We start from the raw sequence: 24,217 nt of genomic DNA on the forward strand, positions 1-24,217 counted from the left end.
TTGTTCAATTTCCTTTAGGTTTACCTTCAACTATGTAGCACAAGAGCTTGCCTGATTGCATACAAATTGAAAATGTTTAGGTTTGACCTCACATTATAGGGTTTTGGTAAATCTAAATTAAAATTGTACAAGAAAATTGTATAATGTATGGCCAGCCTAAGCGGAGCGGACAAGGACCTGTTATCTGCCAGCTCTGTTCAACTCAGCAGGGGATCAATGGACGGATCCCCTGCTGAGAAAAACGTATCCAGCCTGTGTGAAAGTGCCTTTAGGCTCGGTTCACGCTGCTGCGTTGTGAATTTGTTCTGTGTGAGGTGTGAAATTACTGCAAATTTACTGCGAATTTCAGGAGTTGGACATAGCTGCAATTGATATTCTAGCCAATTAAATCATAATGTAAAAAAAAAAAAAGGTGTTAACTTCCTGTGTACTTCCTGGTTTTTCTCGAGAGTAGTGTGGTGGAATTTGCACATATGTGAACCATCAATGCAATTCAAGAACGATTTACAATGATGTCTATGAAGACTAAATTCGCAACGCAACGCAGTAAACTTGCACAAGACCCTTTATTTTATCGCATCCCATTATTAGAGGAATCGCAACGCATGTATGTGAACGACCGTCATTGAAAACTGACTTTAGGGATGACATGCGAATTTAAAGTGTTTTTGACGCATCACATTCTTTATGAACTTGCATCAGTGTGAACTGGGCCTAACTGCTTGTCTGCATTTGTTTAATTAGGTAAGATCTTAACTAGAGATAGTAATCTTACCTAATAAGATGAATAAATAGTATCTCAACTAGTAGCTAATCATGATAATAAAATCACTAGCAAGAAGTCTCTAGGAGTTGCAAATTATTACAAAACAGATGGAACAAATGGTTCCTTACTGAAAAAACTAAACAATCCTCACACTACTGCGTATTACTGGTGTAACTTCCATAGGAAGCCATTTGTTCAATTTGTTTTTTTGTTGATTAATTTCTACACCTAGAAATTACTGGATAGCAATTTTAGTAGCATGACTGAGCTAATAAAATAAAAATATTTTGTGTAGCTCTAGCCCAATGGATGCCAGCAAGTATAGCTTAGCCCCAAAGGGTTTACTATTTTTTTTGTATTTAAAAATGCAGTCCTCAGTTCACTTATATTATGGATCATGGGGAACAGGGGACTGCAAAAAGCTGAATTCAAAAGGTCAAGAAAATCAGATTTAAGTACTTTTTCTAGCAGCATTTTTTACATCTGATTTTTGCATTTCCCTTAAGTTCAGATTTACACGTATGGTGAAAAGGTAAAGTACATTGCTGTTGTAGTAACTGTATGTAAAACACTGCCCCTACAGGTGAAAACTGCTATTGCATTTCATCCATTTGGATATATTAGTGCTCTATGAGAGCTATTATACACTGTCTGAATAGACAGGCTATCTGACATATTTAGTAAGCCAAAAAGAAACATATTCAAGGGTGGCACTTGGCTTAGTGGTTAGCACAGCAATGGGGTCCTAGGTGTAAATCTTGGCCAGGACGCTATCCGCACAGAGAATACATGTTGTTTGTGTGGATTTCTTCCTACGCTCCAAAGACATGCTGGTAGGTTAGTTGGCTACTGCCTAAAATTAGTGAGGGTTGAGGAAAGACCTGGTGACCTACCTAAGAAAAGGTTTAAGCAATAAAACTGTATTGCCCATAGAATTGGCAAGAGCTGGATTTAATTGAACTCATGTATACATGCATACAAGTCTAGTAATCCACAGTGGTTGATCTGAATCCATCTTTCCCCTTTATGCCTCCTAGTAAACTGACAGCACTAGGTCATTGCTTTTCACCATACCTTATTAAATGCATATGGTTAGTCAGCTGGAGCCATTTTAACAAAAACAAGTCAGGAATCTTTTTGTTGCATAAAAAGCAGCTATATTACACGGAACAACCTTAAATACATACTTTGTTATACTGCAACTGCATTTCCCTTGTTTCTATCTTAACAGGTTAGAATATAACAGAAAATTCCTGGGAAAAGATCCTGCCATGAATAAAAACTACCTATGTAGAAAATCTCTAATGGAAGCTGCTATTCTCTGATAAGAATGGCAGCTCCAATTTTCTCTTTTTAATATGTGTTGTTGCTGCAAGGCAGGTTCCCTTTAAGGTGCGTAACCCAATATATGTGGTGATAGAACCCAATAAAATGTGCTGTGAACTACTGGTACTAGTGGAGTGAATCAAAATACTTATCCATGAAATTCAATGACTGTGGCTCAAGGATGTGTTTTAGAGCAGCAATATATTATTCTAGATAAAGGATATAATATTAGAGGAGTGGTTATCAGGTCAGCATTGTGGCCTACAGAAAGGAATCGGAGAATATTTCTCCACCCATACCTTTCCCAAGGGTGGAGCCAGACCTTAGGTTCATTGGCATATCGGATACAGTAAGGACCCATTTCGATCTATGCGTGAGCATAGAGGTGAATTTTTTCGCCACGTTAGTCAATGTACATTTCCGTTGTGCACGACATGCATTTTGATGCACACTGACAAGTTTTCATTGTGTTTTTGGATTTTGAATTTGGAGTGGAAGAGCCATTACCAAGGCTTGTTAATACCTGTTGCCAGCACATCAAAATGAATGTTATATGTGTTTTGATGTGCTGCCGATGACTTTTATGGGCCTCCCAATGTACTAAAATTCAGGAAAAGAACAAACGTGTCATATTGCACTTCACCGCTCAGATGGGAACAGACACTATTATAATTATGGGGAGGTTGGGCACATGTGGTTAGCAACACATAGATCCTAAAGGATTAGAAGACAGGGTTGTTGTTATTTTTTAAAATTTATTTTACAAACAGGTGCCAAAAACTTGTATTCAACATGTTAAACTCTTGTAAATAATTCCACAAGTAAGAGTTGTAAAGATAACCTTTTGTGTATTTATTTATACAGAAGGCCAACTAATTTATTTATATAGAAGAAAGACCAGAAGCATCAATGGTCCTTCTGTGACACAAAGCACTGATACTGCTGGCCAGAATGGGAGTAAGATTTTGAGATGTTCATAAGTCTATGTCACTACATCCAGAATTTTCTGAGTGTACTTCCTTGCAAACCATTTTAGGCATCCAGTTTCAATTGATCATAATGCTTTTTGGCCAAGCTCTGTCTCTTTAATTGTACCTTATGCAAATGGAGGAGGGGCAATTGCACAGACAGCCCTGCTATTGGCTTATCTAAAGGAAACAACAATGGTCAGGCTTTCTAACCCATCCAACTACTTTGCTCCTGAGAGGCTGGGCAGAAGCTGTATTTTAGTCATTAGACTGTGGCTAAATTAAGAGACCAAGAATCTGGAAGGGCCTGCTGAGACTCCATTGCTAGGTGGATTGTTTTACTTGTGATGGCTTCTGGTGACCCCTAGTGTAGAAGAGGTCCCTGAAAGCCACCCTTTGAAAATCAACAAACATGCATGCTAAGGTCTATTGCTGTCTATTAAGAGAATTATCTGGTATAGTGGATGCATTTCAATACTTATGGACAAGGGAAAACAGGGAATCCTTGACCTGGAGATGAAACGAACTATCCAGGTCATGGTAGAGAAAAAGTTCTGCATGTGGCAATAATTGGTGTCTCAAAGGTTGGTGTTTCCAAAGATCATGATTAAAGTGACACACCTCTTCAAATCTTTCAGCATCAGATTCCTTTGTGGTTCTTGGCATTCAGCCACAAAACATCTAATGTCGCGTACACACGGTCGGACTTTTCAGCTACAAAAGTCCGACAGACCTTCGACGGGATTCGTACGTGATAACTTACACCGGACTAAAATAAGGAAGTTGATAGCCAGTAGCCAATAGCTGCATTAGCGTCAGTTTTTGTCCGTCAGACTAGCATACAGACGAGCGGATTTCTGGGTCCGGCAGAGTTACGACGTAAAGATTTGAAGCATGTTCCAAATCGAAAGTCCGTCAGATTTGTGACTGGAAAAGTCCGCTGAAGGTCCGGTGAAGCCCACACACGATCAGATTGTTCGCCGGATTTGGTCCGTCGGCTTTCGTCAGACCAGTCCGGTCAAAGTCCGACCATGTGTACGCGGCATAAGAGCCACAAAGGGGGTTGATGTTTGAAGACTTTGCTTTGTCAGATGCTGTAATTGCAGGTCTAATAGGGGAGCAGGTGACTGAACAATGCCCAGCAGTTGTCAGTGACTTTGGGTTCTGCTCTGATCAATGATTAAATGGAGAATTACCTCCTCTCAGGGCCACCAGCCTAGCATATCTTTTATTACTGGCTCAGGGAAAATGCTCCCTTGTCTCCCAGCCCAGTCCTGCCTTACTTATTGATGTTCTACATTGAACAGCATACTCATCAGATTCTGCATGCTCAATTTTTGGTGAATTTTGCATTTAGCAGAGTTTCTTTCTGTATGACAACCTGCTTTCACTGAAAAAATATCTCTATGGTGACATAATGTTAGCAAAAGTTCTAAACTTAGCAAACTGACCCAGGCAGCAGGGCCACTTTATGTCTTGCAGAATGTTAAATTATTTATTTCAATTTCAGAAACCAAAAGAACATTTTGGTTTGCAGGAAGAAGAAATATATGAAATCTCCTGAGAGAGTAGCACAACATAATTTTAAAGTTGTACATATTACCAAGGTTTTTTCCTAGATTAAAGACTTCGTGAAAAAAAGATTATAATTAATTCAAGGCTATACATGTATATAATTAATGTCGTCTTCTCTGTCACGATGTTGCACTTGTTTTTGTCTAAACATGTGTAATTTGTATTTTTTTATTATTTGAAATACAACGCTACATAAGAAGTTGGCACTTTATGAATAAAATAATCCAAATAAAATTGTCCTCATTATAACACAATATTACTTGTCCTCCTAAATTATCAGAGACTTAGAGATGACCGGTTTTGGAATATTATCAGTCCTATCAAACATGATCCATAGTAAGTTAGTGGACTTCCTTTTGCTAGCTGGCTTATAACAGTTGTTGCCTTGTTATTAAAAACGATATGGCAGGTAGGGACAGTGTCATAAGCTTGTGACAATTAACTCCTATATTGGCCATACATCCTATAGTCTGGTTGTCCTAAGACTCCCTGACCAATCGGGTCTCAGGACCCGCTTTCTGATTGGCCCAGGAGGAGAAGCAAGATAACATTAGCGAATATTAATTTGCCAACGTCACACAACTGAGCCCACCCTTGTTGTGCTTAAAAAAAAATCCATCGAAATCCATGCATCCAGCGCTCTGCATGTAGATTAGGGGCCGGGCGCATGGTTTAGGGGGGGGCGGCACCCCATGTCACTAATGGAGCGGCCGCCACTGATTCAGGTCCTTGCACTACATAGTTTATTCTGTCCCACTTTCATGTATTTTTTTTATGTGTTGTATTGGACTATATTAGTTCAATATTCTGTAGTATGCTAACATTTAGTGTCAGTTTTGTGCCACTACAACTTGTTTGCTATGTGATTTTGTTTATCCCTCTGTCTTCCTCTCCTGTTTAGTACTAGTTAGTTTAGTCCTAGCTAGAGCCTCTCCATTTCTTAGATGTTCCCTCGTCAGTGTTTTGCAGAGACAGTGCATAGAAAAGCCTTTGTCTTCTTACACTTCAAATGACTGGAAAAACATCCTGAACTGCAATTAGCTGAAGTAAAATTGTGTTGAATTCAACTTCTGTGTCTTATTGAAAAGTGTTACCAAACCCACAACAGTAAAATCAGTCTGCATATGCAGTAAATCATGCTTGTTATACTCACTGTGCAACCTAAGGGGTTAATCCTGTGCATTGTGTATAGAGGCTGTCTTCTTTGATCCTCCCCTTCTTCCACAGTCCCCAATCCATCTCCTGACAGTAGAGAGCATTGGGGGCACTCTGCACATGCTCAGTTTGATGTTTATTGCTAGAGAGGTTTTGTTTTGTTTTTTGAGGGGGAGGGGGGTGCATATGTTCAGCACAGAGCCAATAAGCACTGTCCAGATAGAGGGTTAGGAGTTCTGCAGATGGTGCCAAGTCAGCAGGTGACCATACTGTACAGACAACCTAGGTCTGAGGAGGCATGTCAATGCATAAAGCAGTATTTGAAACAGAACGGTAAGAAGACAGATATCTATAGCTTTCTACACAGTCTGCTCTACAGTATCTGTTGTGGAATTTTAGGTTCTATTTGCACGGGTGTTTTGCCATGCTGAGAATCCCAGCGGCAAGAATCTACTGTTTCCTGCTGCTGGGATTGCCAGTGATGAGTGGATAGCAGTAACCACCAAGCCCGTACATTGCAATGGTAGGCTGTCAGCAACTGCAGCTATTCATGCCTGTTCACACAGCCAGCAATTTACTGCAGTAATTGCTAGCTTTGCAAAGAGGCACGGCTGCTATAAGAACATCAGGAATCGGTAGATTCTTCTTGCTGGGATTCATTGGGTGGCTGATCCTGTGTCTTACCTGTCCCTCAGTAAGCGCATGATTTTGTCAGCCCTCTATGTGTGAGCGCATGCTGCAATACAGACTCTGACATCTGCTAGGAAGCAGCTGAGGATCAAATTCCAGTCCGCTACAACATTCTCATGTGTTTGATCTCACTACTTAGAAGTAAATTAGGTAGGTATGTCAATGCATAAAGCAGCATTTAAAATATAACATAGTTGTTTGCAGATCTAGAGAAGATTGTAAAATCATATTATTTACTTTAAGGTTAGTTGTATTTTAGGGCTACATAAGTAGCTGTAATCTCTTGCTACTGAGAGCTTTGACCTCTTGTTGACAAGTAATTAATGTGCAGCTATAGAGATGATTGTCAAGTGGTTACATTTCTCAGTATCAATAAACTAAAACCGCTCATTTAGCCCTAGTCAGATGCTCCTAGTGGGCAAGTTCTTCTGATCTGTCACAGCATACAAATTTATTTCCTGAAATACTCGACAACAACAAAACATTAACTGTAATCAAAACTATACATTCTTTTCTAAATAAATAGGTTGCAAAGCTTAATATATTTTCTTTACATAACTAATATAACAATTACATTGCAATAGTTCCCCTTTAATAAATACATTTGGTGATACAATTTACAGAGAGTCCTTCTACAGAGATGAGTGGTTTGGTAGGCTAGCTGGCCAAATTGGACCAGTTATTCAAACAATTTGTGAGCAAGTCTAATGTAAGAAAAACATTTCCTTACTCAAAAAAAAAATAAAAAGCATTATTCAGGTATGAAATTATAAGTATTTGTACCCGTGAGTCACTTTGGATTCTTTTGTTTCGATTTAAAAATAAAATCACACTTGTAATCACACTTGTATGCACATCTAAACACATAAGGAACTCAAAAAATGGAAAGAATGATCATTCAAATGTAAAACTAGAAAATGTTTAAAGTGGACCATTCTCTTTCTGAAGAACACGATTAAAGGGTAACTCCACTTTCGTGGGTAAAAAATGCAAATAAAGAAAAAATAATATAGTGTATACAGTTGTGACACAAGTCCTACTGTAATTAAATGTTAACAAAAATGACCTTTCCTTTTCCATCTGCAGCTCTGTAATTTTCTGAAAATGCAATGCAATATGGCTACCTGGAGGTGTTCTGTAGAGAACGCCTCCCAGAAACATCATTTCCAGCTTGTGTGATTGGCTCACCAATTTTCCCCAAAGTCTGCACTAACATATAAGTCAGATTTCAGACTTCCCCTGCAACAAAAATGTAATTTTTTGTGAGATTCTTCCAATAGGAAATCACTAGATGATCCTTGTCTTGCAGCACTAGTCTTTAGTTCTAATCCCAACCACGCATACAGATGGTTTATTACCACACTCCAAAGACATGCTGGTACAGTAATTGGCTCCTGTGTAAATTGGTCCTAGTACGTGTGCATATGCATGTGAGGTAGGAACCTTGGTGCTTATATCTCCAGACAATGCCAAATCATATTGCAGGAACTTGGCCCTGGAAAAGCCTATGTACTTCTAACTATTCTGTATCACTTTTGACTCACCATCTCATACATATTTTGATCTCTCTCGAACTTCAACACAATAACTTGGCTATACTACCCTACCTTATTATCTTTATTCTGTATGTATACTGTTAATAATAACTATATCACAGCTTCAGATACATATGTTAAATGAAATATTGTATTGTTGAATGCTTTTTACTTTATCTTTCTATTTCATACTTGTTATTAGAGAAGCTTCATTACTATTATTTCATTCTTTTCCATGCAATGTATTACCACGAATTATGTTATTTTAAGACCTTTGTTAAACCTTGAAAAACATAATAAAATTTTTGAGAGGAGATAGGAACCTTGGATTGTAAGTTGCATGATGGCAGGGCCTGATGAAAATGTACACCATGTAAAGTGCTGCATAAATTACTGATGCTATATAAATGCGAGAAATTACAAAATTGACTCATCTGTAAATTACAATGTCAGTGAAATTGCAGAGCTTCCCTAAGGCAGCCCCTTGACTCCTCAGCACAAAATAATTGTTTTTGTGTGCTGGAGCCCTACTGACATAAAGACCATCCTCTCCAATAAGTACTCCTTCTCTTTCCTGCTACAATACAACTGGTGCAAAGATTTACGGAGAATGAGAATAAAATCTTGTTTTTGCCCAGTGGAGGCAAGAACAATCCTTCATATATGTGTCAGATTGTGATAAGTGATTTTGCATCTGAACAGCGTTATTAAAAAAACAAAGAATTATATTTATAGCCAGTTCAAAATGTACTTCAGAAAGAAAGAGGTCCTCTTTAAAGCCCAAAGCTGCCTTACTAGAATGCGTCAACCAAAAAATCAATGTTGTACAATTTTGTCGATGCATAATTATTTGTGTGTCTAGGCATTAACGTATCCAATTTCCCAAATGGCAAATGTTTACATTTTGTTGCCATAGTGGAACTGTAGTTAGGCACACTGAATGTGATTTCAAAACAAGTGTTCTCTAGAAAGCTGTATGTAACGTTAGGTAGCTTTAAATAGCTGTGTATTTTAACAACTGGCAACAATAACAAAAAATTAACAGTTCCCACCCGGAAACAGCAAATTCTTTTAAATCCTGTACAGGGGCAAGAGAAAAAGTCAGGTGGTCTAGATGGTAGCTTTATGGTCATTTTGCAAAATGAAATTTATCAGAATAATGTGACCCTTTAAAGAAAACCAGTGCTTTACCCATAATGGTCACAGCTGTTTATATAGTATACAGCAAATATCTACTATCATACCAAAACCTGGCTATTAGTATGGAGTTGGACACACTTTGCAGCTAAAACAACCTTCACTCTGCTAGGAAGTCTTTCCACAAGATTTTGGAGTGTGACTTTGGGAATTTGTACCTATCTTGCCAAAACAGCATTTGTGAGGTTTAGTACTAATTCTGGATGAGATCACAATCAGTATACCAATTCATCCAAAAGGTGTTAAGAAGGGTTGAGGTCAAGGCTCTGTACAGGCCACTCAAGTTCCTCCACACCAAACTCATCACATCATGTTTTTATAAACTTGGCTTTGTGAAGAGGAACATAGTTATGCTGGAACAGAAAAGGACAATTCTGGAAGTAAAGAATTGTATAATTAATATCTTTGTACAGTACTGCTGTAGCATTAAACATACCCTTCACTGGAAACACCAGAGCGCAATAATTTGTAGTGATGCTCACATATATTTGGCAAAATAGTGCACTTGCCTTCTCTTTGCTTCCACTGGAGAAATGAGTGGCAGGAGAAGCCATGTGAAAGCTTCAAGTCATGACGTGGAGCTAACCCAGAGCCAGGGGTTCTTTTACCACCCCAACGTGACAGCACTGGGTTCCTAAGCTGACCACTTACCACAGCTGTTACATTAGAGAAAGTGGAGTAAGTCACAAGCTCTACATACCTTAAAGCACTTTCCTTGGTTAACAAAGTGAAGGGGAGCAAAGAGAAGGTATAAGCTGGTATGGGGCCTGGGAACGGCAAAGTACACGTTTACATTAAGCGCTTTAATGCATCATCTACAGTGTAGACTTTTATAGGTAGAACCAATATGCAGTAAGCATGACACAAGATGGCTCTCCTTGAGGTTTTTACCTTGCCTCACTGCCCCAGAGCTTTCCCTCCCCAACTTTCAAAAGACGAAGGTTTGCCCAAATTCAACTCCACAGTCACTATATATATTTAATCAAACTATTCTCAGATTTGCCAAGTATTGTCCCTTGCAGGGCCTAAAACATTTTAGAAAATCCTGTAAAATAAAGACTGTTGAAAGGTAGACCTCTACTGATTTCTGCTGCCAGGTACAGATGAATTGTGGAAAGGGTTTACCCTCAAACTCAGGGCAGCAGCTTACTGTTGTCAGGGATGGGAGCCACACTTTGAATACAGCAATGGTTTTGATATGGACTGTAAGGACAATGTACAGTATATGAACAAAACAAGGAACTGTGCAAATTAGTAGCTGTCTCGTGAAATAAAATTACAATAATAAAATTCTCCTCTGCTAGGAAGGCTTTTTCACAGCAAGTCCTCTGACAGTGAGCAAGCCAAAAAATATTGCACTGCTATGTATTGCACTGCTAGCGGATGTAATGATTTTGCAGTATAGGTAACCCAAGTGTGTCAATAGTATATATTCTTCTCATCTCCTTGTAAAAACAAACTGAGAAAGAGCTTCAGAGACATGTCTCCCTGTCGATACCTTTCCCTGAGGCAGCTTTATTCTCCATCTTGCTTTCAGAGCTGCAAAAAAACAACAAACAGAAGATATGAGCTGAACATGTTTGATAGAAGGTGACCCATCACCTACAGATACAAAAGGTAGCCATTTTGTAAGGAGACAAAGTTCATTCTTATCATTGTTTTGTTCCCTCAAAACATGGCCACCAATGGTGGCTATAGGTGATTTGGGTCTCATCTTACAGCTTTGACTGACACAGATGCTCTTCAAAGACTACAGTAATGTATTTGCCATGCGATGCAACACAATTTGCAAACAATCAAAATGGATGCTAGAAGGGAAGAATAGTAAGCATATTGAGCAAAAATTAAATCTCTTTAATATAGCGTTAGCAAGCATGCATGCACACAGATATATTAAATAGCATATTTAAGAAGCAAGCTGGATATAATCTGTAAATTCGTCCACACTGAATTATCACAGAATAACACAATATTAGCAATATTCTAGTTGGAGGAATTAAAGTGTATGTAAACCCTAACAATGAGCTTCCCTTATTTGCTCCCTTTTGGTCTGTTATATCAAAACACTTTCAGTGGTATGCTTTTCTCTTGGATAAGTACATAAAATGTGCAAATATCTTGCAAAAAATATTGTATGCTTTCTAACCAGTTTACATTATTCACAGCTATGTCTGTGGACTAAAAAACACCTCACCTTTTTTATAAAGATAAGGGGAGGGGGTGTTCTGTAGTCCAGGTGTGACAATGCTTCTCCTCAATAGCTACATTACACTGAGTTAACCAAAACAAATGCAGCCACCACATCTAAGGACTGGTAAATTGCAATATATTATATTTCTGTTCTTGGGTTTACATATGCTTTAAACAGTGTTATGAGATGTTTAAATGGGTTTGGTTCATTAAGAAAGTGGTTAGATGTAATACTGTAGTTATGTAATAGAGAGATGAAAATATTTCATTTTTAGTAGAGGATCACCTAATACACTACACCCAACAAAACAAAAGCAATGCCCCAGTTTCTCATGAGCTGATAATTAGAAATATTAAACTGCATGAAGTAGTATCTGGAATTTGTTCTGTGGAAATGTGATTTTAATTCACAAATAAAAAAATCTCCAGTGTTTAATGCAAGATAATAAATCTGATAAATTAAAAAATAAAATGAAAAGGGAATTATTAGTACGTCTCAACATCTTAAATGTTCAAATTGGAGCAACATTAGAATACACCTCACTGTACCTAACATCCATGTAAATCCATATATGAACAACATAGAAGACCCTTTTTGTAAGTCCCATCTAAGTTCCAGCTCAGATGATGTTGATTTCCATCATAATAATAATGGGGTCGATTTACTAAAACTGATTCTATACAAAAACCTCTTTTTGGAAATGTAGTGGTTGCCACCATCCCTTCTATACAAACTCTTTACAAAAACCTGTTTTTGATTTACTGAAACTGAATGTAAAATCTGGTTCAGCTGTGTATGGAGGCCAGTCATCTTTTAACTTCAACCTATTCAATTAACCACTTCAGCCCCGGAAGAATTTTCCCCCCTTCCTGACCAGAGCACTTTTTGTGATTCGGCACTGCGTCGCTTTAACTGACAATTGCGCAGTCGTGCGACGTGGCTCCCAAACAAAATTGGCGTCCTTTTTTTCCCACAAATAGAGCTTTCTTTTGGTATTTGGTTTTTATTTTTTGCGCTATAAACAAAAAAATAGCGACGATTTTGGAAAAAACGCATTATTTTTCGCTATAATAAATATTCCCAAAAAAACATTTTTTTTCCTCAGTTTAAGCCGATACGTAAAAAAAAAATCGCAATAAGCGTTGATTGGTTGACAAAAGTTATAGCGTCTACAAAATAGGGTATGGTTTTATGGCATTTTTATTGATCTTTTTTTTTTTTTACTAGTATTGCCGGCGATCTGCAAATTTTATTGTGACTGCGACATTACGGCGGACACATCGGACATTTTTGACACATTTTTGGGACCATTGTCATTTATACAGCAATCAGTGCTATACAAATGCACTGATTCCTGTGTAAATGACACTGGCAGTGTAGTAGTTACGTATATCCTGGGGAGTGTTTTTAACTGTGGGGGGGGGCGTGGCTACATGTGACATGTCACTGATCTCTGCTCCCGATCACAGGGAGCAGAGATCAGTGACACTGTCACTAGGCAGAACGGGGAGATGCTTGTTTACATTAACATCCCCCTGTTCTTCCTCTCCGTGAGGCGAACGCGGGTATCCCCTCGGCGATCGACCCGATTCACGGAGCTCTCGGCCAGCGCGTGCACGCAATGGCACAGTGGCAAATTTAAAGGGACATACAGGTACGCCCATTTGCCCAGCCGTGCAAATTCTGCCGACGTACATCGGCGTGCTCCGGTCGGGAACCACTTAAGCTTTGACAAAAAAGAAAAAATGGAAGCTGATTGGTTTTTATGCAGTTTTGGTAAATCAACCCCACTGTCACAGGTTTAGAGGTCATTAAATAAGTACCTTTGCCGTGCAGCCTATAGATTTAGGTTAGCTGGTTTTGTAGGTAAACGGAGATATGAAGATTTTTTTTTTCTGTGAGGCATACCAAAAACAAGATGTTTTTCTTAAGTGAACCTGTATTTTATTTTAAACTTTTAAAATTTTGTGCTATACATACAATATACTACACTTTGTGGTCCGCTCCTTCTGTGATCAGTATGGGCAATCTCACTGGACAAAAAGGGTAGCAGCAGGCGGGGCTTAGTGATGAGGTCAGGGAAAAGTTTGCCCCAGTGAAAAGGAAGCTTACATTAGGAAAGGACACAGAACTGATTTCTTTGTGTTTAATATATTTATTTCTGTGTTATCAGTACATTTTACATTAAAGTACAAATCTACATCGTTTTGTATGAATGGAGAAATGTTAGACTTTCTTCTGGGTTTTAACTACTTTCTGTGTACTTGTTGGGTGTTCTCACCGAGCTAACCACAGTCAAAATAAAGCAATGCAGATTTGAAAGAGGGCAACAAACAAGATGCTTATTAGAATGCTTATTAGAATTTTGGGGGATACAAATACTATTTGCAGTAGTTGTGATGATATCATGTAATGCCTGGTTACTGTGGACTTTAGAACTACAAACTGGTTGCACCGGGTACAGGTAGTAGTCTAGGGTCCAATGACTTGGTCATGGCTGCTACTGCTGCACAAATACATATTCCCTTTCAAACCACCCCCAAACACGCATAAAGAAGGTGTAAGAATAGTTATTCCAAGCTCCCCCTGGTTGTCTTATACTATATGGCTTTAAAAAGAGACCCTGAATGATACAACTTTGCCAAAGTATGCAAAATTTGTGTACAGCATTTTGACTTCCTTCTGATATCAATAAAGCTGACAAAAGTGTAATGCCGCGCACACACGAGTGGACTTTACGGCAGACTTTGTCCGGCGGACTTTTCAACGGACTTTACGACGGACTTTCCAAATGAACTGACTTGCCTACACACCTACACACGATCAACCAAAGTCTGATGGATTCTTACATGATGACGTACGACCGGACTAAAACAAGGAAGTTCATAGCCGGTAGCCAATAGCTGCCCTAGCGTCGGTTTTTGTCCGTTGGACTAGCATACAGACGAGCGGACTTTTCGACAGGACTCGAGTCCGTCTGAAAGATTTTAAACATGTTTCATTTCTAGGTCCGTCGAACTTTTAGGGAGAAAGTCCGCTGGAGCCCACACACAGTCGAATTGTCCGACGGACTCCGGTCTGCTGGACCAAGTATGCCGTAAAGTCTGGTTGTGTGTATGCGGCATAAGGGATATATATTATTTATCACTATAATTATTAACAAAAATGAAGGACAGGTGCAAAGCAATTTAAATGTCTAGCCCTCAGATTACCAGCATACTGTGTTGCTACTGCTAATAAAATAAAAAATATATTAAATAATAGAAAATAAAAAAAAAAATTTTGAAAGCAGAATTTTGGGATAACAAAATGGAAATCAAATATTAATAATAAAATGGAACAATGTCTGTAATTTATTTACACTTAATTAATACAATCAATGAGTGCTAAAAAAAAAGCAGGAATGTAATAATGAACAACTTCTTTTTAAAAAATAACCCTTGCTGCTGTTCCTTTCAATGTATAAAAAGACTCTTTATTGTGTGTGGACAGCTAATTTCGATAAGCAGCAGCAATGAGCTTAAGGTGTGAATGATGGAACTTTACAGAAACAGATCTGCACAAAACATTTTAGCATGGTAATTGTTAGTTACTATTACAGTGTTAAAAAACTCAGATATATATATATACAGTATATATATATATATATATATATATATATATATATATATATATATATATATATATATATACACACACACACACACTGAGCAAAATTATAAATGCAACACTTTTGTGTTTGCCCCTATTTATCATGAGCTGAACTTAAAGATCTATGACTTTTTCTATTTACACAAAAGGCCTATTTCTCTCAAATTTTGTTCACAAATCTGTCTAAATCTGTGTTAGTGAGCACTCCTCCTTTGCTAAGATAATCCATCCATCTCACAAATGTGGCATATCAAGATGCTGAATAGCATGATTATTGCACAGGTGTTCCGTATGCTGGCCACAATAAAAGGCCACTCTAAAATAAGCAGTTTTATCACACAGCACAATGCCACAGATGTTGCAAGTTTTGAGGGAGCATACAATTGGCATGCTGACTGCAGGAATGTCCACCAGAGCTGTTGCCCTTAAATTGAATATTCATTTCTCTACCATAAGCCGTCTCCAAAGAGTTTCAGAGAATTTCGCAGTACATCCAACAGACAAGATTGTCTGAGACCAGCCACCAAGACAGCTGCTGCAACAATCGGTTTGCATAACGAAAGAATTTCTGCACAAACTGCCAGAAACTGTCTCAGGGAAGGCCTTTTGTGTACATAGAAAAAGTCGTACATCTTTAAGTTCAGCTCATGATAAATTGGGGCAAACACAAAAGTGTTGCATTTATCATTTTGCTCAGTGTATATATATATATATATATATATATATATATTGGCAAACTGATGCCCCACCGAGGGGATGTTAACCCAGGATTCTCGACCAGGCAGGTTGAGGGGCTCGAGGGGGTTTGCTTAATTAGGAATAAACTGGCTTTTCAGTTTCCTCGTTTGGAGCAGTCCACTTTGGGACCTGGAGCCTGGAGATTTCTTAGAGAAATGGATGGGATGAAATTTCCAGTAATGGGCCCAGATTTTCAGAACTGCCAACACACTAATTGGTCAGGTGTGTTGGTCTTTTTGTAGACACCTGACCATGGTTCTGGGCTCCACTCTCCCCAGGAGTCCAGGTGTACAAGGGAGAAGCCAGAGAGTGCATGTGTGCACTGGGAAAGCCAGGGACCCAAGCCTGAGAGTCAGGGCAGCGAGGGGATGCTAACTATATGAACCGTGTTGGCGAGAAAATGGTCTGCGGGAGACAGACCAAGGCTTAAAGTGGAAGGCACTGCGGTATGTGTAAGCCAGGAGTGCTGCATGTATAAGCCCGGAGGTTGAAAGTGTATTTTCTTTGGATGAAAATGCTGAAGACCCCTGTAAGGGAATTTATTGATTTTGTCTTTCTGGAACCTTGTTTGAACTTTCATTTAAACAAAAGTGGGTCAACAAGCCCTTAAATGACAATTTCTGGTGTGGACTGCACTTGCTAGCGGACACTAGACTGAGCTATACAACCCCAAACTTTACAATATATACATTATATAATAACGGTCAGATACAACTACAGTATAAAAAAATAACTTGTCAACTTAACTAATGATGCTGATGATGCTAAATTTGGCCTGGACATCTAGGCTTTGATGACCTCTGGTCACAAAAGGGTTACAGAATACCTTTTATGATAGTGCTCTCAATCAAAAAATAGATAAAAGCCTATGTAGTGATATGTACTTCTGTTACAGAGTGGCTAATAAAAAAAAATGTAATCCATTTTATTTGCCAACACTTACTATAAAAGTCTGTTTTGATTTCCATTTTGTTTTCCCAAATAGAATCATTGCTGAGCGGCCATGCTACAGTATGCAGTTACAAATGTCAGACTATGTGAGCATCCAAGAAATAAATTAGTAAACAAGCAATATATATTTAGATGCATGTGACCAGTGATCTTACCTTTAGGGATCAGCTCGTACAGTGATTAGGAAGGGGAGCTTATGATAGAAATGTAACATGCAACATATTAAATTCAGTGGAGTTTTACTTGTGCTGGAATTTATAAAAGGATTATAGCAGATGACACCAGTTATCTTGGGTTTACATCAGACTTCCAATCATGTTTGTTGAAAATAAACTTTTAAATTTTATTTGGTGGGATTAATTTATTAAATGAGTAGAGGTTGTTAACTTTGCGGAGTATGTTTAATTAGAGGGTTAGTTCTCTTTTTCAGAAAAAATGAAAAGGTGTACACACACCCTAATTCCTTCCAGCCAGTCCTGCTCTACTTACTTCCTGTGGTGATTAGATGCCAGTGGGGTAGTATGGGGATTTGAAATTCCCGCTCCTCTCCCTGTTCTTTCCGCAGATCTTCCAGGACAGATCAGAACAATTCTAATTGTTCAGCACCAGTTAAGAACATCATTCTGATCTGTCCCAGATGCACCAGCTGCTTGGGCACTGACAGCTCATCACCCACGGTGGTATGTCAAGTGGGGACCAGGGGGGTTGGTAGGGTGTATGGTGTTACTTTACTTTTTCATTTTTTCTGTAAAAGAGAAATTCCACTTTAAATATAATAAATTTGGTGTAGCTATGTTAACTCTGAATACTCAATCATGTGCAAATCGAATAACAAAAAATATATATTTTTGCCAGCACGTGATTGGATGATTAAAGTGAACACAGCATTCCATTACTCAATAAATTAAGTGAACATTCTCTATTCTTTAAGTAAACAAACCCTCATTGTGTCTGAAGTAAGCACAGAATTACTCTTTAGACTAACCTTTTAGCACCTGTAGTTTTTTAACCTCCCAATAATGTTTTTATTCTAAGATGTTTTGGTGCTTTTGTAGTGTCATGAATTGATGGTCGCAAAATCTGGCAGTTCAAATTTACACATCATTCCTAAACCTACTGAGCAAATGCATTGTTTACTTCTTTGTAATTAAGAATAGTACTTGTTAATTGTATACAAGAAAGTTTATTTTTTTTTAACAGCATCCTTTTGGCAACAAGAACATGAAGTATGAGAATTGTTTAAAGTAAAGCAAGAGAACCTTCTTTTGTGTGCCCTTCTTATTTGGGTTCACTTTGTTCCTAGGTATTTAATTTCTGGGCTGTCCTCTGCTTATCAATTTGTACCCTGTTTCCATAATATTGTCCCTAAAAAATGTCTAACCCAAGAACAAAAGTGGAATATACTGCAGCTTACCAGTCCTTGTATGTAGTGGTTGCATTCATTTTTTTTTTTTAAGCTACGTACATTTACTGGAAGTTGCAAAAGTAACCATGATTCCTGACAGATATCCAGTGTCCTTGCAGCACCCTGTGCACTGAGCTGAAATCCCAACCAGCTTTGTCAACTACAGAACGCCTTCTCTGTATGTATTAGAGATGATGAGAGGAGGAGACGTTTGTAATCCAAAACCAGCCTAGGGTGACACCTAGCTCCTCCGTACATTGTGGGTAGATACTGTCACCCTAGGACAGAAAATGATTTACGGGCAGGATCACCAAGTGAAAATATAGAGAAAAAAGCCTAAAACAAGAAAACAAATGCAGCAACCACATCTAGGGACTGATAAGCTGCAATATATTAAAAATCTCTTATTGGGTTTAGATATTCTTTAGGGACAATGATATGGAAACAGAGTACAGCCCGGGAGTTAGGATGTCAATTCTCTAAGTACAAAGTAAAACTCAGAGGGGCACACAAAAGAAGGTTTTTGGGTAATCATTCTTAATGATGTGCTCTCATTGCATTAATGCCTGTTGGGTAGGTCTTAGCCCAGAAACCAGGAAAGTCAAGCGCTCATGATGTCTGCTCTTGTGAAATGGTTGTCAGGTTCACATTATTTGGTACCAAACTGGTACTATGACTACCAGAGCTGCATGAGCTTTTGGTTACTTTTTAAGCTAGATAGATCCTTGAAGATAGGATCAGCACATTAGCATGCAGTTCCCATCAACAACTGTTTCGTAAGCATTCATAGACACAGGGTAATTAGTGCATGAATCTAAAAAAATCAACAGGTTTGGACAATTATCAATATGTCTGTAGGTACTTGGAGGCCATATCACACACACCCTAGAAATTCCCTATGTTCTATAGACACTACAATTCTGCATTTTCATTCTATCCAAGGCAGGATGGGTTGTCCATAAATGCGCCTATATATGATCCAACATGCATAACAAAGGCTGTGATCGGAAATATAAGACTGTTTAAATATGATTTTAGGGATGAAGGCTGTAACTTGAAGGGGGCAGTAGTGGTTTACAAAAGAGACTTTGACATAGGAATTCTATCTTTTATTTTTAATGTATACATTTAAAGTGAAAGTATTGTATATTCTCAGTAAGCTTGATAGCCTACCAAGTGCAGTGCAATGCAACGCGGTGCCATCAATTATAAATCTACAGAATGCATCAGCACTACTCACATCTACATAATGCAGTTTTACTGGAGGGCTCCGCAATGCACTAAAAAGCACAGTGTGCAGTATGACGCACTACAGTGAAAAAAACACGTATCTTTTTCTGCACTGTCTATTCAAAATGCCCACAAATTACAACTCAATTGTGTGAATGGGCACTTAAAGTAATTTTCACATTTTTACATGCTTGCTCTTCCTTTTTTGTAACTTTAATAAAAAAACATAAGCCTCTAGAGGGAGAGCAGATAAGTAACTACAATGATTCTTCCTACCTGGTAAAAGAGAAGTATGGCAAAAGCTTTTTTGGCCATACTTCTCTTGTGTCTCACAGATGTGCACTTACTTTTGCTCTCCTGTGTCAGCTGATGGGGCAGAGGGGGCAGAGCCGCTTCAGGCTCCAGGGAAAACCCCAACAATATTGTAGGGTAACTCCAAACTTCTCCTTTAAACAATTGTTGAGATGGGATATCAGCCACACAGGGATTGATTTACCTTGCATGATTGGTTATTCAAAGTGCACAACACATGTTAACGTTGTTTTGCAAATTGAAACCGCTCTATTCCTTTTTTGTAAATCAACCAATTTTTTTTTTCTGGTAAGGAAGGGTTAGAACCTCTGTCAACTTTTTACAGAAATTTTGGTACATATATCTTTTTGAACATACTGTGTTCTATTTGTGAAACTTTTATGATTTTTTTTTAGGATGAATGTATCTCCTGTTTTTATTTTTTACCGATCATATTAGTCTTTTTATTTTTTTTATGCATACACTTATATATGGTTAGTCCTTTTAAAGAAGTGATGACTATTTAGTTTTTAGATTTATTTATGCCTTGGTAAATATTTTTTTTTTACATATGATGCATAAGTTATCAGCTTTTCAAAATTGTAATATTACATGTAGTATTTACTATCTTATCCTTCCTAAGTATATACAATATCAACTGGAAGTTTATTTATTACACTTGCAGTGCTGAGGAAGGAAATACACAGTAGCTTTGCAACAAATAAACTGTAATTGAACTGTTCAATCCTTGTGATGCCCTCATCTTTTTTGATGGGAAGATTCCATTTTAGTCTGGGTTCACACTATTGCGAATTGGATGCGGGTTTCCCTAATCCAATTTGCATAGCTCTCTACCAGCTCACACATCTCCGGAGTGGCTCCGGTGCAAATTGCACAGGGTTCCTATGCGTTTTCTGGTCAGTTTCAGGTCTGAATTCAGCCAAAAATTTGGGTTGAAATCGGAACCAGTGAATGGAGATGCACCGGACCCCTGCTGTGAGCCGCTCCATGCTCTAGTTTGAACCCAGCCTTAAGGTTTATACTGCCACCTGTGTCATAACTAGGGAGATTTACTATCATTATTTTAAAGAGATTGATATACTAAAGGCAAATAGACTTTTCAGTTTGCAAAGGAATGTTCCCAAGAGCTTAGCGCATGAGGTGAAGTTATGTATACTTCCATCATCCAATCATGTTCAAGCAAAAATGCCGTTTTTTTCCTTACACTTGATTGGGTATTCTTTGCAAACTGAAATTTCACAACATCCACTGAGCTTTGGGGATATTTCCCAGGCAAAGGGTAGCTCCTCTTTAAATGTGAAAACCCTATTTGCCTTTAGTAGAACCTGAAAGTGATGAAAAAATGTAATATTTTGAGTTGCAATAGAGGGGAACCTTCCAATGGAGAGAGTTGTTCAATTGACAAATGACTAAAGATTTCCCTTTCTTTGGAGAGCTTGTCTCTCATTTGCTTTTGTGTCTAGAGGAAGTGAAGGAAAAGCTCCTAAACCGGGAAACAGACAGGTGAAGAAATACTTAAGACAGGAGTTCCATACTATTCCAAAACTTAAAGAAAAAATTGCACTAAAGTAGTAGGTTTGTCTTTGTTTCAAATATCAGATCAAGTAAGAGAAATTCTAACATTTTTCACTGGTCCTGATTTGGTAGTTACACTAAACACAGGCTAGGTTTAGAAAAACTTTTCTAGTAAATGGGTTGTAATGTTATTAGATGATACAGAGTCACTGCAATGCAGACATCACAAATAGTTTCGTAAAAAAAAGTAACACAATTTATTTTTCATACTCGATTTACAATAGATTAAAATTTAAATAATTTAAGCCTGAGCTAATGTACATTTCACCAAAATCCAGCACAGTAAGTATTTGGTCTTCAGCAAAGCCTAATAGGAAATGTAGTTTTCTAATACTGAAGATTGCTCCTTTCTGCCTGAATATAACACCTATAGTCCAAAGAAAAATCTTTGATTGCAAAGAAAAAAAAAGGACAACAATGGATAAAATTTAAAAAGCAGACACTACTGGGTTTTGTAAATGAAGGTGTCTAGTTAAATGTCAGAACCAATAAGCCCAGATTGCTGTGACCAATAGCAGCCAAACAGACATGGCAATGGTACTGTGTATTATTTTAGATGAAAGCAGATATTTGGCTGATGTGGTTACTTATAGCATCTCTGGGATTGGTGCACCAAATGACTAAATAACCATCTAGATGAATTTCTTCACAAGTAAAGAACAGTTAGACAATATCTATTAATGGTAATTTTCCAAAAAATACAAACTGATTTCTGTGACACTCAAGCTATGATGCTAATTAATTGACAACGCATTTTATTTATGCAGTTTATGAAATTGTGATTTTAAAATTAAGTAATTCCAAGGTACACAACTCTGTGTAAGCCACATTTCCCCAATGTAAAAGACCAGTGAGCATAAATAATGAAGTTGATTTATATTCAAGAGCTTTTAGTAACATTCATGGATATATTTGAAAGTGTAAGGTGTTATTCAGTGGAAAGGACCCTCATCTATAAAGCTTTCTTCAATACAGATATTTAAATCTTCACAAAACGGCCTATTTATTAAATAACTCAAAAATATGATCTTTAAAATAGAATTCTTGTCTTGCTTCTTACTTCAGTCTATTTGTTAAATATGTTATTAGTAATACATTAGATACAATTGTTTATTACTTATAATGTATTACTTATTTGCTTATTCCTCCTGCAATTGAAGCTGAACTTTAGACAAATAATTATGTATGCAATTGCAATATATCAGCTCTGTCTAGGACACCTGTGATTGGAAAATGAAAGTGGAACTTTAAACTGAATATGCATTACCAAGCATTAAAATACTTATGCTAAAGCATATTGAATTTTTAATAAATTTATAGGACTGTTGAATTATTTAGTAGAAAAAAGGAGTTATCTGATATAAGTAAAGGTTTTATTAATAATAAAATATTTTCCAATCTCTATATAATGCTCTAAGCAAAAATGTGGCTTCTTGAGATAATAAATATAATAATATTACAAATATATTTACTAGATAAATAAACTGAAAATACTTAGTGATTGTCTGACAGGGCTTAAAGTATATGCTGCTGTTAAAATATATGCAAACATGTTGCTTTGTCAGGCATTGGTTTAGTTAGGAAGGGTAAGGGAAAGTAAGCACGGTTCTTTTCTTACACGTGATACTAGACTGTAACGTGAGATTAATATCCCATAATTAGGCAGATATAAAAACGATTACACCTATATTTATGAATGTTACTAGCAGCTCTATTACATGAAGCAACTTTTTTTAAGTTTACTGCCCTTTTCAATTTTATTGATCTCGTTCTTTACATGTAACAGAATCAAAATAAAAACTAAAAAAATTCTACGGGTGATGTGTACTGTACACTACCAAAATAATACAAAAATAAGGAAGTTACTTAGAAAAAATTAAAACCTTTTAGAAGAAAAGCTGGATTCCTTAGTCTTTGTGTTTTCTGAGGTTAATAGCAGAGTCTTCCACACTGATGTTTTTGCCATTTCATCAGAAATGTTTATTACTGATGGGTCCTCTCTAGACAGAATTAACACACAGAATAATGCACAAAATGAATAACTTTCCTAACTAACTGTCTGAGAAGCTGCTATTTAATCAGATGACTACAATAAAAATTTAGATTCCTATAACAAATACATTTAGAGCTTTTTCTCTTTCTGCACTGATCTGGATATAACTGAAATACTGTTTCAACAGTTCAAGTGGGTAGGATATCCATTGTGATAAAAAAATGTAGTTGTACCATTGTAGGTATTAAATAACTGTACCTTCTATTTAGTGGCATTAGAATTTGACATTGATAAAAATTTGCAGATATAAATACTTTGGCTAAATGAATACAGCTTAAAAAAATGACATGAATTTTTGCAAATATTACAAATACCAGATGATGTTAGATAATATAGACAAGCGAGTACCTTTGCAGATCTTTTCTATTTCATACTTGCTCTATCAAAGGCCAGTCTGTGTCATATTTGTTGACCACTGGGTCCTATCTCTGTGCAATGTGTTAATTTCTTATACCTTCATGCTGTTCTTTCTGGGGTGCAGCTCTTCTAAGCAAGGCCATTAGCTCAGTGCTTCTCACCTATGCACTTTCTGCTTCTGTTCCCTTCTATTTTATGGATGGAATTAGTTAATGCATATAGTGGACTCAATAGACTTCTAATGTTGTAACCAATTCTATGAAAAAAATCAGGGACATAGAAAATGCATGGAGTACAAGCATTCAGACAAAAATGTCTCTGTGCAATAGGCAATAGAACTATATCTCAGAAAGAAAGCACTGAACTAAGTGTAATTATACCTGCATATTTCAGAGATATTTCCTGAATAGCCTTGGCACAGGTTTTCTTTAAAGAGAACCTGTGCCCAGACTATACAAACTAAAGTATTTATATATTTTGAAGAAGCAGTAAAAGCAGTTTAAAATAAGCTCTCATTTACCACTGTAGCTATGGATATTTTG

General features: G+C 37.4%; 1 protein-coding gene across 5 annotated transcripts in view; it reads right to left on the minus strand.

Annotated features, from left to right (window-relative positions):
* Nucleotides 1-311: 311 nt before the first annotated feature.
* The window catches only part of SLC4A10 (solute carrier family 4 member 10), a 391,254-nt gene continuing 367,348 nt past the window's right edge, over nucleotides 312-24,217 (minus strand). For 3 of the 5 annotated variants that reach the window (XM_073634046.1, XM_073634045.1, XM_073634047.1), the window contains exons 24-25: nucleotides 23,149-23,265; nucleotides 312-10,751 (exon numbers count right to left, since the gene is read on the minus strand). In XM_073634046.1, coding sequence (XP_073490147.1) covers nucleotides 10,685-10,751; nucleotides 23,149-23,265 — 184 coding nt within the window. In that variant the 3' untranslated portion in view covers nucleotides 312-10,684. Of the gene's footprint in view, nucleotides 10,752-16,898; nucleotides 16,937-23,148; nucleotides 23,266-24,217 lie in introns of all 5 variants that reach the window. The other 2 variants (XM_073634048.1, XM_073634049.1) reach the window with 2 other exon arrangements.

Source organism: Aquarana catesbeiana, linkage group LG06 (assembly GCF_042186555.1).
Source record: "Aquarana catesbeiana isolate 2022-GZ linkage group LG06, ASM4218655v1, whole genome shotgun sequence".
NCBI classification, from domain to species: Eukaryota; Metazoa; Chordata; class Amphibia; order Anura; family Ranidae; genus Aquarana; species Aquarana catesbeiana.